Genomic DNA, 15567 nt, shown 5'->3' with positions numbered 1-15567 from the left:
AATAATAAATCTATGACTCAAGGCCTTTTTTGGTGAACTTGTTACATAACTATTTGTAAGCTATGAGTGTCTGCCGCTGGACAAAAATGTAATAGACATATTTAACAGAGATATTTACTAAACGGCACCAAATTATTGAGTCACACAAGCTGTTTCTTAAGAGCCGATAGGGTCGGCAAGCTGCTTAAAATTGATTTACAGAGGAAGGACGGTGAGAAATACTGCGGATAAAAATGCAGCAGGACTGTCTGGAAGTTCATCTGATGAGATGAGCTGGAAATTGAACAGTTGAACATTAAGAGTCAAAATTGGATGTCGCTAACTGGATTGGATATTTAAGTGTGGGTTTTACTGCCTTCAGATCCTACCGGGAAGTTCCTACTCAGGAATTCAGGCATCGTAAACATGATCTGATGTGATTCTTCTAAAAAATACACGCGTTGAGCAATTTCATATACCTTTCTGTCTTTTTCACTTCCAAACACAGAGAAGCGTTCTCTTCTGCAGCAAAACGAAAAGCAAAGGCTGTGCATCAGGCATTTAATGGGGTGTGGGTGGACTGAAATGAGATGTCAAGGCTCCCTTTGGATTTTTAGTTTAATATAAATGTCTGTTTCAGATCCATCCATTAGGTGTCTACTAATGCAGAGTTCATAGAAAGCCATATATTGTACAGTTAACAAGCAACCAACCAATACAGTTCACATACAGTACTGTATATTGCATGTGTGTGAGTTTGTGATGGGGTCTTAATAAACTGTACATCAATTATTATTCTTCACCCACTGCCAGAGGATGTGATGGGAAACATGCTTTTTTTGCAAATGTGTTATTTTTTAACTACTAATAAGGATTTTTTTGATTATATGTTTATGCATTTACATTTATGCGTTTGGCAGACGCTTTTATCCAAAGCTTAAATCCAGCTCCATTCCATCAGCATTTATAAATTAATTTATGGCTTAAAAGCAGAATAAGTCTGTAGTGGTTGGTAGATTCAATTCATGGTTTCACTTGCTTGGCATCCCAGCATCCCCAAATGTTTATTGGCTTTATGGTTCTTGTAAGGCTAGTTACTGTAACTTGCATGACGTTTTTATAACTTCCCCGTATGTACGCATTTCACAGTTACCACGAAACCAAGGTAGGAGTCTGCTTTTAGGAAGTGAGGTTTATCTGTTCTTCGCTCTCAGCAACCTTCCCTCTCCCACGGTAGCGACTTGCCCTTTCTGGGTCATGCTAACAAAACATTGGCTTTCCTTCCCCCATTCTCCATGAGATGGTTTATTCCAGTCACACTACGCCAGTGGCACCAGTTTACTTCGGCTTTCGGATTACTGATGTCTTTTATGGTCTTTAACTGCTATAAGAACGTGTTGATGTACGGTAAGTGTCAAGAGATCTGGCGGTTTATTTGGGCTGATATGACGTCTGAAGAATGTGTTTTCGTACAGTTTTATCTATAATCTGATGATCTCTATACTGTAGGTAAGGCAAATGAATACTACTGTAATGCTTAGTTTATACCGAGGAGCCAGCACTAAATATTGCCAGATTGATACATTGATTTGTTTTACTTTGCTTTTCGTTTCATTCTGAAAGTTTAGAAAATCTTAAAGCATCAAGTTTTCTACTCAAAATAAAAATCTATTTATGTGTGAAAATGTCAAGTTTTCAAGAAATCAATTACAAATGAAATGTCTTTATTTGTCACACGTGAAGTCAAGGGGAAAACCCAAGTTGTAGTTGCACTTAAGGTCTACGCCGTAGGTTATTCGTAGCTCTGCGTTGCCTGACGTGCACCTCGACAAAATGTTTATGTCAGTTTAACGCCGTTGCAGCTATGCCGTATATACTAGAATGAGCCTTTTAGGGTTGTGGTTAAATATTCTACTGAGGGTGCTTTGCTGTACACTGCACATTTGAGCAAATTAAGTATTGTAGAAAACTTTATGGACACAGACAATCAAAAAAAATGGAAGTTCACAAGAAGCTTTGAAACACCTGCTATTGTGTGATTTCTCCTAGTGACTCTCTTTAGCAAATAAAAAATAACAAGGCTTGGCAAAAAATATTTTTTTATAATAATTTGTTCCTTTGGCATTCAAAATAAACTGCTAACGTGTTAAAAAATCCTCTGCCTTGTACCACACTGCGATGCCTCTCCTATCAGCAACATTTTAAATATTTTTGGCGTAAAATTGCTTGTTCAAGGTTACATAATGGTGCAAATACCAGTATTATAACACGTGCAAACATTAGTAAATCACGTTGCACTATTGATTAAAATAATGTCCCATAATTTTCACGTATAAACAGGAAACTCCTAGAAATGTATGTGCAATAAGGTAAATCGCAAAAATAACTAGACCACATCTTTTAAGCGCTAATTATCCACTGCGCGGCTTTAGTAAATACCAACAGTCGTTGTTTAACGACAAAATGATGGTTTGCGCTGGCGCAAGCTGTTAGTTATCTGGCCCTATAAATTAACATTGCACATGACACTTTGTCAGAATGGAGGAAGTCTGGTACAAGGTGCCTTACTCTGTTTTTCCTTTGCCTAAAATGCATCAATGGGCAGCCACCCATGAATCTTTTTCTGCGTCTTGTCTAAACCCAGCCATGTTTCTCATATTTCAGAGGAGTGTGAAATCATGACAAACAACTAAAGTGTCATTTGACTGTGTATGAGAAGACAAAGAAATGCAATCTAGTGATTAGCACGGTTTGGGACACGTGTTTGTGTGAGTGAGGGTGTGAATGCATTTGTTTCACTTCACCATGATGAGTCAGAGGTTTTGTCTTGGTAATCTCATTTGTGTTTTCCTGTAAAGGCCCATCGAGGAAGAGAATACTAAAACTCCAGATCAGTATTTGTTTAAGACTAACAGTCGAGATGATTGAGTGCGGCGTTCCGGTTGAACTTTAAAACATCTTTGAAATGGCTCCTGTTGATTTGTTGTACTACTTTTTCTTTAAACAATCAGTGTATGTTTATGGCGAGCCTTCAAAAGAATCGTCTGTCTTTTAGACAAGGGCTTTTAACAAATGAAGGTCTATAAAAGGACTCAGAACGGAGATTGCATTGTATAAAAATGCTAATACTAAGAAAATATATGTTTGAGAAGAACCTAATTTGGGTATGTGAGTGTTTATAATAATGATTGATCATTAATGGATTCGGTTTTGTTGAGATTACTTGTATCGGCTGGTGACCTAACCGGTATAGCTGATTGTAGAAGGTAGAGGTCTTCACGGTCCACTTATATCTGAAACCTGAGGTCTGACCCGAGACCTGAAAGTTTCACGTATGCCTCGGATATGTGCTTTAGACATGGGTCGGGTATAATATAAGCGGCATCGGGTTTTGGGTAATTTTTAAAACGAATGTGTTTTTGCCAAAACGGACCCTGAGAAGACACAAACAATCTTGCGTTTTCCACGCATCAAGTCCTTTTCCAACACTTCCTCTGTTAGCCAAAAACGTTTGCGCCAGACCTCTTAATCAATTTTGAATGCACATTTTAGCGGTTACTTTTGTGTTGTCATCAGACCCGCCAAAATGGTTGTAAGGGGGTATGCACCTTAGGTTCGGGTAAAAGTGATTTGGGTAATTTCAGGTCAGGTACATTTCTTTGGACCCGAGAAGACCTCTAGTAGAAGGTACAGTAGAAGCCGTTGGTAATGGTAGAAGTACTAATTATTTATTGAGAAGTTAGCCAAAAAAGAATAATTAGATTAATCGAAAAATATTTGATGGATTAGTTGACTAATCGGAAATATTAGTCGATTAATCGACAATAAATAATCATAAGCTGCAGTTCTAGTTCCCTCTTACATTAGTTAAAAAAATGTATAAAGCATTTTAAATAAATAATAGGTTAAATGTGTTTGTTGCATTTGTTATGAGAGTATGTATACATTAGAAATATACCGATAATCAGTATTAGCCCATAATCATACTTGTATTGGTAGACGACCGTTTGTAACCGAATGAAAGGTACCCAGAAAAATATGATGCAATATCCCTCGGTAGTTTCCCTTGACATGAAAAGGAAACCAAATATTACCATTTTTCTTCTCAGTAATCTTAAATGCACCCCTTGTCCTTTCTCCAATATGCAGTTTGTGAAAAGGTCTAAGGTCTTCAGTGAAACCTGAAACTGAGAAGTCTCCTGAGCAAAACAACTTTTAAGCAATAAGTTGCTGTTTTCTGAATGTGTCTCTGTGTTATACGTGTGTGTAATTTTGATCTGTACTGGGATTTGTTCAGTCTGCTCTTGTCGAATGAGATAGGCAGGAGGTTTCGCTTCAGGCTGGTGCGTCTTCGTTTCTACACGGCTGTCAGTGCAGGCGATATCAATAGACGCCTTAAATACGGTTAGATGTCAGCAATGTTTTCAGTTTTTTGTGGGGTAATGTGTAAATGCTTTTACATTGACAGAGCAAAAAGCTTCCCTGAGGTGTTGATTAGACACCTCATCAGCTGTGTATGCGTGTTTGCAAATGTGTTTGTATAAATTTCTCTCCGAAGAGTTGGGGGGGAGGGAAACAAGGACCCCCGACCCAACTTTCAGCTTCATTTCACACCCTCTTGCAACATATCTTGTTGTTAGAATAGAAGCTGGCCCTCCAATGACGCTCTTACTTTCATGTTTTCTGTACTCCAAAGATTTTTCCAGTTATCTCATTTAGTGTCAACTTGGGTAAAATGGAATTTTATGGGGTCTGGAAAATGGGAAATAAAAATGTTCCTTCCAAATTTACATTTTGACATATTAGAGGTCTTTGTACTGTAAAACGTATTGGAAGTTACAGAACTCAGAATGCTTTACCTTTTGTCTAAACACAGCTTACGTCAGATAGAAAGCAAGATCACCCTTTTTGAACCTCCCAATGTGGCTTATTTAGTAAACTGATGAGGAGAGATTAGGACCAGGACAGATATTACTACACCTTAACTCTTTCCCCGCCAGCATTTTTTTATGATTTTCATTTGTTCTCTTTTATCACCTCTCAAATATGGATGGGTTTCTTCAAAAAGACAATTAAGGCGGGCGTACACGGTGCGATTTTTGCTGTCGTAGGGGCTCGCATGCGATATTTTTTTTTCGTTCATGCTCGTATGGTCGCGGCTCGCCTAATTTTAGGCTCACTTTTACTTCAAGACACCGCATTGACCGAGGGTCCGTACATTTGCACTTAACAAGCCTAGACAATGTTAATTAAATGATTTTCGCTGTAGATGTATTGTCTTAATAATTTAATTATAAAGGGAAAGACGTGTAACGTTAGCTTACCTTGCGTTTTACCTCATTGCTCCTCATTCTGCATTTACAAATAAATAAATAGGCCCACTGAATTTGTTTTTAGAACGGTCATATTTATAAAAAAGCAACAATATATGTAAAATTAATAATAGCAATATAGATATTTACTTGGCACTACAAACATGATATATTAAGAGGGTAAAACCGCATATGCGCTAGCACGAAAAATCACTGCCAGGGAAATTCCTTCACCGCCACAGCACTAGACCTATATTGCAATTTCTGAATGCATTAACAGAAATACAAAAGAACAGAAATTCCAGGCTGTTTTCTGCACTTAAGCCATTATCTTTACCCTATTCTTTTTGTTTTATTTTTTGTACATTCTGCCACAACGAAAGGTAGCCTACTTCATCCTCACAAGTGCGAAAATGCTTACGTCAGAATTCGTCAAGTCGTACAGTAAAATCTTGTCGTGTGTGACTGCGTCCAAATTATATTCGCATAAACTCACTCGTGTCGTGTGCTAGAGCTCACGACGTTCCGACCGTCAGAATTCGCACCGTGTACGCCCAGCTTTAGAGGAGACAATTAGTGGAGATAATTGCATTTTTGTTAAGGACTTTTGTTTGCGATCAGATTCAGAGCGATGATCAAAACATACACAGAGTTTTTACTGTTTTTGGATCAGTGGATGCTTTAGTGTTTTATAAGTTGGGGAAGAGTGCCACCTAGTGGATAATAGCGAAAATATGGATTGCCGTAAAAACTTGTTTTTCTTAATTGACAAGATCACTCGTTAATGGCGGCGGTTAGGCATTATATGTACACAACCAGCTGATTTACCACCCTCCACACCCCTGCTTCATTCAGAATGCTTTCCTATGCACTTTCCCATGTGATATGTTGATGACTTTCCAATAATATTGAAACTAGAAAATTCAGTTTTCTTAACTTTACAAACTTTAGGTACACAATATATCTGCTGCTGTGATGTGTATGGCTTGGTGTAGTGTTTCATTTGGTCTTATTTCACAGTTGTCAAGTTTTAATAAATGAACGCATCTCAAAATTGGCTGTTGAATATTTTGAAGGCAAAATAATAGTACGTTTTTGGAAATAGCGTGTGGTATCATTGATTTTAATTGGTTTGAGAGTCTATTCAGAATCAGTCTCTGGCTCAAACATATGCGGATGGTTACCTGTACACCTAAAGGGCTCATTACAGTTGTGTGTAGGTCCCACGATTTTAATGTATATTTCTGCGTAATCATCCCATCGACGTGCAATTACACACATAGACCACTAGTAGGCAGTATCCATGCACGTAACCACATCAGCAGTGCTTGGCCAGTAAACCCACAAACGAGGAGGAAGAAGCAGCAGCTTGTTGTGTATGATTTGGAAAAAAACAGCAGTGATGGAGTTAAATTGACAGCGACTTTTGTCGCACTTTGAGTTTAATCACTCCTCAACTTGGCCCATCTTTGTTCTCAATGTAGCAAGCCGTAATGCCCATAAAGAAATGTGACGCATGTGAGTTTTTTTTTTTACCTGACGGGAGGGTTTCTTTCTAGTGGACCAATCACAGTGCTTGTAGTCCGGGTAGAACGGAATATCAGAGAATGTCAAAAATGTTTTATAATAATGTGCACCTACACAATGTCCACACAAAGATAAAGGTCAAGAGAAAGTACAATAGGGACATTATTGATGTCTTTTGACACCAGTGAAGCAAATTGAAGACAAAGGGCCTGTGCACATGAAGCATAAAATAAATATGAATCATTTTTGTGAATTATATGCCTAAACAAAAATTAATATATGGTAAAGTGGATGCACTTTTGAACTGGTCTACTAAAAGCAAAGTTGGGGAAAATATCCTCCACAAACTGCCTTTAAGGTAAATCTAAATGCAAATGGATGTCTTTGGCAGACCCAAATGGTTTTGAGATTCACAACAAGATAACGTTCTGCTCTGCTGTCAGAAAAATTGGTCCCTAGTGTGATTTCTCCAAAACTTTGTTTGTATTCAAACCTTGTTCGCACTGAAAATATTTGGTGTGAATATGCCTTCAGTGGTAGCATAACTCTCCATCTCTCTCTTGATTTTCAGATGTCTAACTACAAGCGTGCAACGTTTGAAGAGGAGGATGGGACAGACATCACCGCCGATGGAGCCATCTCTCCTGACAGCGTGGAGGTACTTTCATTCATTTAGAAGACACTTCTGTTCAAAGTGACATACAAATGAGAAATGCATTGACAAAAAGGACAAGCTAAAACAGAGATAAAGACTGAAGGAAACACCAGCGAGAGAATAGGAAATGTGCGTAACCAAGTGGTCTTTGTAATGTGATCTGTGAAGTTCAGTTGCAGTGTTTCCCCCAGGTTTACAGTTTTGGGGGTAGATAGACAGACAGGAATCATGGTGTTCATGTGTTTCTTTGAATGACAGCAAATAATCCCCGTTCATTCTTTATGTAAGAGGGCTCCAGACTAACATTTTAGGAGTGCAAGGAAAACATTTAGGTACACTTAAATAAGCTTGCTAATGCAATTATTCATATTTCCCCAAAATGACTGTATTATTGATATAAACTTTGATAGTAGATAAATAGACTTAACTCTACATTCATTTGTTGAATAGAATTTTCGAATAAGAAGTCATGCATCAAAGAATCATACCCCTCTGACTAATTCAAGACATGATATACCCCAAAAGACACAATTTACAACAAAGGTACAACATATCAGCAAAATATAGATATAAAATATAGAAAATAATTTTACTTGACCTACAGGTGGGGGTTTGGTAGGGGAAACGCTGAGTTAAAGGATTAGTTAAATTATTATTAAACCCTACCCTTATTGATGTTAAAAATTGTCTGGCTGGGAATAAGAGGAGCTCTGTCGTCATAAGATGTAAGCTTAACTATTCACCAGGAAAGATATCTGTAAACCCATTGTTGGACAATCAAGTTTGAACAGTGTCTGGTCAGGTGCATATTAAAAGTAAGAGGGGGCTAAGCACTAAACCTTGTGGTACCCCTGTAGGGTAAAATGACATAGACATTGCTTACTGATCACTGAAGAATCTACATGTGAGGTGGGACGCAAACCAGTATAGTGCACCTCCAATAATGCCCAGTGTCAGGAGGACAGGAACTTGACAGCAATTTTAGCCATTTGTGTCTAGCCATTTTTGACTCATAGAATATTCATAGAAAATTGTATCATTTTGTTCTACAGAAGAAAGTCATGCAGGTTTGAATGGCATGAAAATGACTAAAGAATAACAGAATGTTAATTTCTGTGTGAGACATTCACCTTTTTAAGTTGGATGTAGTGTGGGTTTAGTTTATCATCTAAATATTGATTTATGCACCCACGTTATATTAGTTGCTCACCTTTATGTCAGACACAAATGACACCTTTTCTATGTTTTTGGTTTGGGAGCTATGATATGAACCATATGTTTGTTATGTTTACCTAAGGTCACCTGTTCTTTAAGTGCTGAACAATGCTAGGTGATGTGTAGTATGATCTGACAAAATAAACCTGTATGTTCTTAAGCAATATACCTATACACATTGGAATCTGATAAGAGTATTGATTGATACTCTTTACCACAGTCTCAAACATTTAATGTATCTTATTTTTGTAAACACAATTAGATGAGTTTTATTGGTTAGGAGGAAAATTGTTAGCCCACACACTTTCATTTGTTTCTTTTCTTTGCTTTTCACATTTTTATTACACAGATATATTAGACAATGACTCTCACATGAGCAGTATTACTCAGCGATCAGTAAACTAAGCTATAACTATGCCTTCTTTCATGTGCCATTGTGTTTTTCATGGTACTCCAAGGTACTTTAAAGAATACTGTTTTTATAAACATGTACAATGGTAATACATTAGCAGTCTCATAGTATTTTTTTCTTAGCAAGTTTGGGATAACAGCCGACTAATAGTACGTTCAGAAATGAAGTTAAAGTTAATGATGTTTGCCTGTTTTTAGGTGGGCTTCCGTAAGGGTGGTGTTCAGTTGTTTGGCCCGTTGGGCAGGAGGACTCAACTGGAGGTGGTGTTGGCTGGTCTGCTTCTGACTTCACTACTCGCCCTGTTCGGTTGTGCTATTACACTGGGCGTCCGTTATAACAGAGGTAACAATGATGTTTATCATACAAAACGTACTGCTTATCATGATACAATTTCCATATTTGGTATGTTTAATATATTAAATATGATTTTATATTGCTCTTGTTCTACTTGTTTTGCTTTTACTAGAAGATTTACTTAAGAAATTTGATTATTATGTAACTTGAAATAATTGTTCCCCAATTGCGAATAGTTTTATATAATGTTGTATAGAAAAAACTTTCTCTAGTAAGAAATAATGTGATTGGCTAAATTTACTCAACTTCTGCAAATAAGGGTAATTTTTTTAACGTAATGTACTTTAAATCTACATGCCATGCCATTTTTCACACTAGTTTATTGAAAATATTGCTTTACGTGTCATTCAGATGGTTTCTTGATAAAGTAGGCAGTTTGTTATAGATTAGATGTTATAAAAAGTTATATAAATCTCTCACTATTTTTTCATTTTGTTTATTTGTATTCATTTGGAAATGCATTACATTATGGGCATTAAATGCATTGCAAATCGTATTTCAACTTATTTTTGAACTCCCAGATCCGGCCCATAGTATCTGTCTAACAGAGGCCTGCGTGACCGTGGCCAGCAAGATTGTGGAAGCTCTGGACCGCTCCACCGACCCGTGTCAGGATTTTTACCAATACGCCTGCGGGGGCTGGATCCGTAAAAACCCTCTGCCAGATGGTCGGTCCCGCTGGAGCACATTTAACAGCATCTGGGACCAGAACCAGGCTATTCTCAAACACCTGCTGGGTAAGAGCCGGAAAACACACACACATGCTTATCCTTTATGTAGGATGGGATCTCTAGTAAATCTGACTCCCTATTCACACAGCAGTATATATTTAGCAAGACATCTAAATGATTTAGTGAATTGCCCAATAGAAATCTGCAGCACTTCAGTTCTTTGTAACAGGGCTATTTTAGTGGTTCTGCTCAGAAACTTTCATTGATTTTGGCTTTGAGCGACCTGATTACTTGTTTTCACTGTGTGCGTTCAACCCTGTCTATCTGTCTGATAGGGGGCAATGTCTTTCTGCACCTGTTCTGTTTCTTTTACCTTTCATCCCACCATAGTTTACTATCGCAAGGATTTTAACACCACTTGTAAGGCTTGGTTTATGTCTCACAAAAGACATTATTAAGTTTTAAAACTTCAATCGACTTCAAAATCGAACTGGTTCCCAATATGTCATTTCAGTATTAGCCCAGTGCTCCAAGTTTGATGGTGTACACTCGTTTTACTTGTTTGTTCAGTGTTTTTTATTTATAACGGTCAATAAATCGCAAGGCTTGGTGGTTGCTATGGTGTTCTGGACGGTTGCTAGGTGGTTACTTACTGGTACAGGTCTTTATCTACAAGCTGCATGGTTTTAGGTAATAACACAAATGATATATAGCCAAGGTTTTGTCATTGGATGTGCAGTACGCTTTGGTGAATGCAACGCTCCAGCGAACAGTAAATCAAGTTTTTCTAAATGACCTGTGTCACAGAGCATGCACAACACCCCCAAAAACAAAAATGAAAGAAAGGAGTTGAAGAACAAGGACTTATGAGATTTAATTAACACACATTCCTGGTTTTATTATGAATAATTCATTTGCATATATTACAAATATGTATTGGACTGTGATGTTAACATGAACTGTTGGAGAAAACTTCCAATAAACTGATGGGTTTTGCATAAAATATATTTTTGTTACTCTTCCAGTAGACGATAATGACGATTTATTGTTACGTCTATGACTTGGATTTAAAAAAATAAGATTTGTAGATCCTTTTCCTTTTAGAGGCCGTTCGCGCTCAAGTTTATTTTAAAGAGCCACACAGATCCAAAATCGAACCTGACCTGTATTGCAGTGTGTCATGTAGCTGTCCATCAATGTAAACAATGTGCAAAGTAGTTGAACCAAAAAGTGCACGATTAATAAGTTATTGGCTTCTAAAATAGGGAGTTGACTCTGAATCGCTGAAACGAGTCGTCATATGGATTGAATCTCCTGCCTGTTATCCATTTAATATGAACACTTTGCATAATAATCTCCACCTACAGCCTTGCCCGGGAGAAACGAAAACCATGACCTGCTCACAGACACTTCAGCTGGTTAGTGTGTAAACATCATATCACCCTGTGTTTTCAGTTTGTGTTGTTTTCACTACCAAAGGATGAAGATATATGAAAAATCAGTGGTTAAAATTACTTTTTCAATGAGCGATTCACTTAATGTTTGGCTGTGAAGAATCAGTGGTTAAAATTACTTTTTCAATGAGGGATTCACTTAATGTTTGGCTGTGAAGAATCAGTGGTTAAAATTACTTTTTCAAGGAGGGATTCATTAAATGTTTGGCAATGAAAGATGGTTCAGTACCCATTTTATTTGGAACAACATGCGTCTCCTAACCACAAGCTGTAAGTATGATTATTACATTGTGTTTATTTTCCCCCGAGTGTTCTAAATGTCTAGTTTACTGTAATGTCTTATCAGTAAGCTGCGCTTAAATAAGTGTAAAAATGTTAATGTCTGTCGTCATTTTTATAACTTTGACTAATGATGAATGATGTGTATTTAAACTCTTAATATACTGTCAGGGAGTCACGTTGGCAAGCGGCTAATGCGCACTTGTGTTTGCATTTTTGCTAAGGTCCGGTTAGCTTACATACTTGCTTAATTTTGTGTAAAATGTTAGTGTCTGTCGTCATTTTTATTGCTTGGATTAATGATGAATGATGTGTAGGCTATTGATGTTGTTTTTTAAACTCTTAACATACTGTCAGGGAGTCACGTTAGCAAGCGGCTAACGCATGCTGCACTTACGGCGCATTCACACCGGGCGTAAGCGTTGACGCTTTCCATTCACTTTTAAAGGGTGACGTCAAGCGTTGGCGAACTGAATTGTGGATCCGTCGGCGCCGCGTCACTGCCGTTGCTCACGGCAGAAGTTGAACATTTCTCAACTTTTCAAGAGATTTCATCAGATTGCCCTTAGCAAATAACCTAGGCAGGCAGAGCCAGCCAGTTACGTTTATGGAAGATCGGAGCATGTGCTGCGGCCACTGTGATTGGCTGTTGGCCATGCTTCAGACAAGCCTTCCGTCAAGCGTTAACGCTTTCGCCCCGTGTGAATGTGCCGTTAGGGTTTTGCTATGACCCGGTAAGCTTACATTAATCCTTAAATTAGTGTAAAATGTTAGTTTCTGTCATCGTTTTTATGGATAATGTCTTCTCAGTAAATCATGTTAGCACTAGGTCAATACATGTTGCACTATTGTTGGTCTGTGCCACTGATCTGTGGAATGTGCGGAGACTCTGTCAGTTGACCAATCACAGCAGAGAAGCTACTGAAAGGTGGGGTTTAGGCAGACTGAGTCGTTGAACGGCTCTCGTGAGAAATGGGGTATTTTTAAATTCACGTTATAACTTTAACTGTAAATATAGCGTCCAAGAAAATATTTGCGCAAAGAATTTGTCTTTAATGGCAATAACTGATATTGGATATTTCTTGTAATAAAAACATGTGCAATTGTTTACATGTCACTGAATATGTGAATATGCCGTTCTTGTTGCATTTACACAACGGGTACCAGCAGATGTCTTCAACAAGCTGCGTTTCGCGTAACTCTAAGCAGTGAATCTAGTTTATGTAATCTACTGTAATATCTTAACTTTTGGTGTATTCAGTGTGGTAGAAATAGGATTACGTAGTGAAAATCACAGCAACTGCATCAGTGCTGGATATTGGAGGTAATTTTATGTTATAGACCTCAGCAATGAGCTTCTCCACCGTGTCATCTGTCATTTGAAATATCGTTCATTATTTCTTTATTGTTATGGTTGTGGTGTGAGCTCCGCTATTCTCTTTAATATAAAACGATTTTCAAAACTATATTTTTATAGTTATTGTTATAATGTGAACGGCCCTTTATAGATGTTAATGGATCCTAATGCAAGAATTCTTCCAATAAGTGGTCGGGACACAATCAACTTGGGCATAATGGGGTGAAAAACATCTCCCACCCGCAAATTACGCGAGGGGGGCTGGATAATGTTTGGAGTGCTGGCAGCCTAGGAACAGCAACCATAAACTCGGTGGCATGACAACACCGGCATTTGTGGCCAATAAAACAGATTAGCCAATCTGGGCCTGCCTGTTTCTTTTCTGGTAATTTTCAATTTATCAATTAAATCCAACATAAATACCCCCCCCCACACACACACACATATATAAGTATATATACATTTACAACACCCTGTTCCATTGTAAATTAAATTAGTGATGTGAAATGTGTGTTGCTTTTTAAGCTTTCCAAGGTAGAAGCAGACTTTAAGCATGCAAAATGATTTTGCCACAAATGTGAGGATATGGTGTCATGCTTCAGGCTTTCTGTTTTGAATAAATTATAATTAATCTGCATTTATTAAAGTTTTTATAAAAATGTCTGCATATGAATTATTGTTGTTATTTTTACAGTATCTTCTGCTTTACATGAATAACAAAAATCAATTTTCCAGTAGGAGAAAGACTTCAATCTGCAAAAAAAATAGTCAACGTTAAATTGCATATAGATTATGAGTAAAAAATCACAAAAGTCTAATTTTAAATTTATTATAATCTTTAATTAGTATTTATTATTGATGTTTGTATTGTGTTAAATGTGATTTTTAGACAATAGGGCCATCTGCACTTTTTTTAATTGTTCATTAGAAAATGTGGCCAAATGTGTTTTCCCCACATGAATTCACAGATCAGTAAAAATATGTGTATTTCTCTTGCCTACTTCCAAACATTTAAATGCATATGATTATAAAATCTAATCTGACCTCATGTGAATAATCAAATGAAGAGTTTAGTATGATACAGCAGATTGAAAATGCTAAGAAGAGATCAGCAATGCCAAAATATGCAAATTGTAAAGCCAGATGATGTTTTTATATAAGAAACAAGAGTTCAAATATAACTGTACTATATGCTTTGCACTAACCCAGAGATGCCGGTCGATTGTCACCATTCGTCCGGCAAATGCAAACGAACACAAGCAAATGCTGCTAATATAACAAGATCAGCGTCGAAATGTGCTCGACATGCAGCGGCTCATGCCAAAAGTCCATTCTTCTCTCTCCCCGTGTGTCCTTTCTTCAGCCCTGCTGACCGGTAATTGGGCTGCCACTGCGCCCCTGAGAATTTATTACCTGAATATTCCTTCCCCCTGCATCTTAATGTAATCACACCCTGAGGAGGAAAAGAGACTGTGGAGGAGGAACGAAATAAGTGCGTGAAATGAAAAGGCTGTCTAGGGATTTGTAGCCCGCGGCCCAGTTGTTTACATGGATGATCGTTCTTTAGATTAATAATAATGTGATGCCACGGATGCATTTACAGACACACACAGTATAGGGTACAATAGTACATTACTCTCTTTAAAGAAGTGTGAGGTACATTGCCATGACAACAACTACCAATCATAGTGAGGTTATCGCGACTATAGCGTGAATGTGTGTAATTATGCATTGCGGAGCGGGTAGTTGCTTGTATGTGTGCACCTTTATCTATTTGTTCAAACTCCTGCCTCCGTTATTAGTTAAAGGAACAGTATGTAAGATATTTATATCAATGAATCATAAAATGGCCCTGATATGTCACTAGACATTAAGAAATCATTTTCATTTCAAATACTTATATACTTAAAAGTGGAGTTGCAGCCCTCAACTGATGTTTATGTTGTCATTTTATGTATTGGCCACCAGTTGTGTGATTGCAATACCAGTTTTGGCCACAATCCTACATACGGTACCTTTAAGATGTTTAAAGATTCAAGATTTTTTTGTCATATGCACAATGAAATTCTTATTTTGTTTTTCCTCTCGAAAACATAAGGTGCAAAAAAATGACAACTAAAAACAAAAATAACACTAAGGTGACCTGGCCAGAGGTTAGGGCACTGCATTTTTCTGTCTGTCTTTCTGACTTATGAAGTAAAATCAGCCAACCAACAATAATTTATGATGTCTGGTGCTTTTCGACTCCAGTTTGATTCCTTGCAAGCTTTTTGCCATTGGTACCTCTGTTATTGGTGCGGTACAATCAGGTGGTTCAGCCCTAATCTCATGCAGCTTGCTGATACATAGGCT

The 15567-nt window shown here is 37.6% G+C and overlaps 1 protein-coding gene across 2 annotated transcripts in view; it reads left to right on the top strand.

The window, feature by feature from the left end:
* ece2b (endothelin converting enzyme 2b) overlaps positions 1-15567 on the top strand; it is a 77237-nt gene that overhangs the window by 32817 nt on the left and 28853 nt on the right. The window contains exons 1-4 of one of the 2 annotated variants that reach the window (XM_065281821.2): positions 1243-1386; positions 7390-7476; positions 9298-9442; positions 9976-10191. In XM_065281821.2, the coding sequence (XP_065137893.1) occupies positions 7390-7476; positions 9298-9442; positions 9976-10191 (448 nt within the window). In that variant the 5' untranslated portion in view covers positions 1243-1386. Of the gene's footprint in view, positions 1-1242; positions 1387-7389; positions 7477-9297; positions 9443-9975; positions 10192-15567 lie in introns of those variants that run through there. The other variant, XM_065281820.2, reaches the window with a different exon arrangement.

This window comes from Paramisgurnus dabryanus, chromosome 8 (genome assembly GCF_030506205.2).
Source record: "Paramisgurnus dabryanus chromosome 8, PD_genome_1.1, whole genome shotgun sequence".
NCBI lineage: Eukaryota > Metazoa > Chordata > Actinopteri > Cypriniformes > Cobitidae > Paramisgurnus > Paramisgurnus dabryanus.
This window is presented reverse-complemented; position numbering and strand designations above follow the sequence as displayed.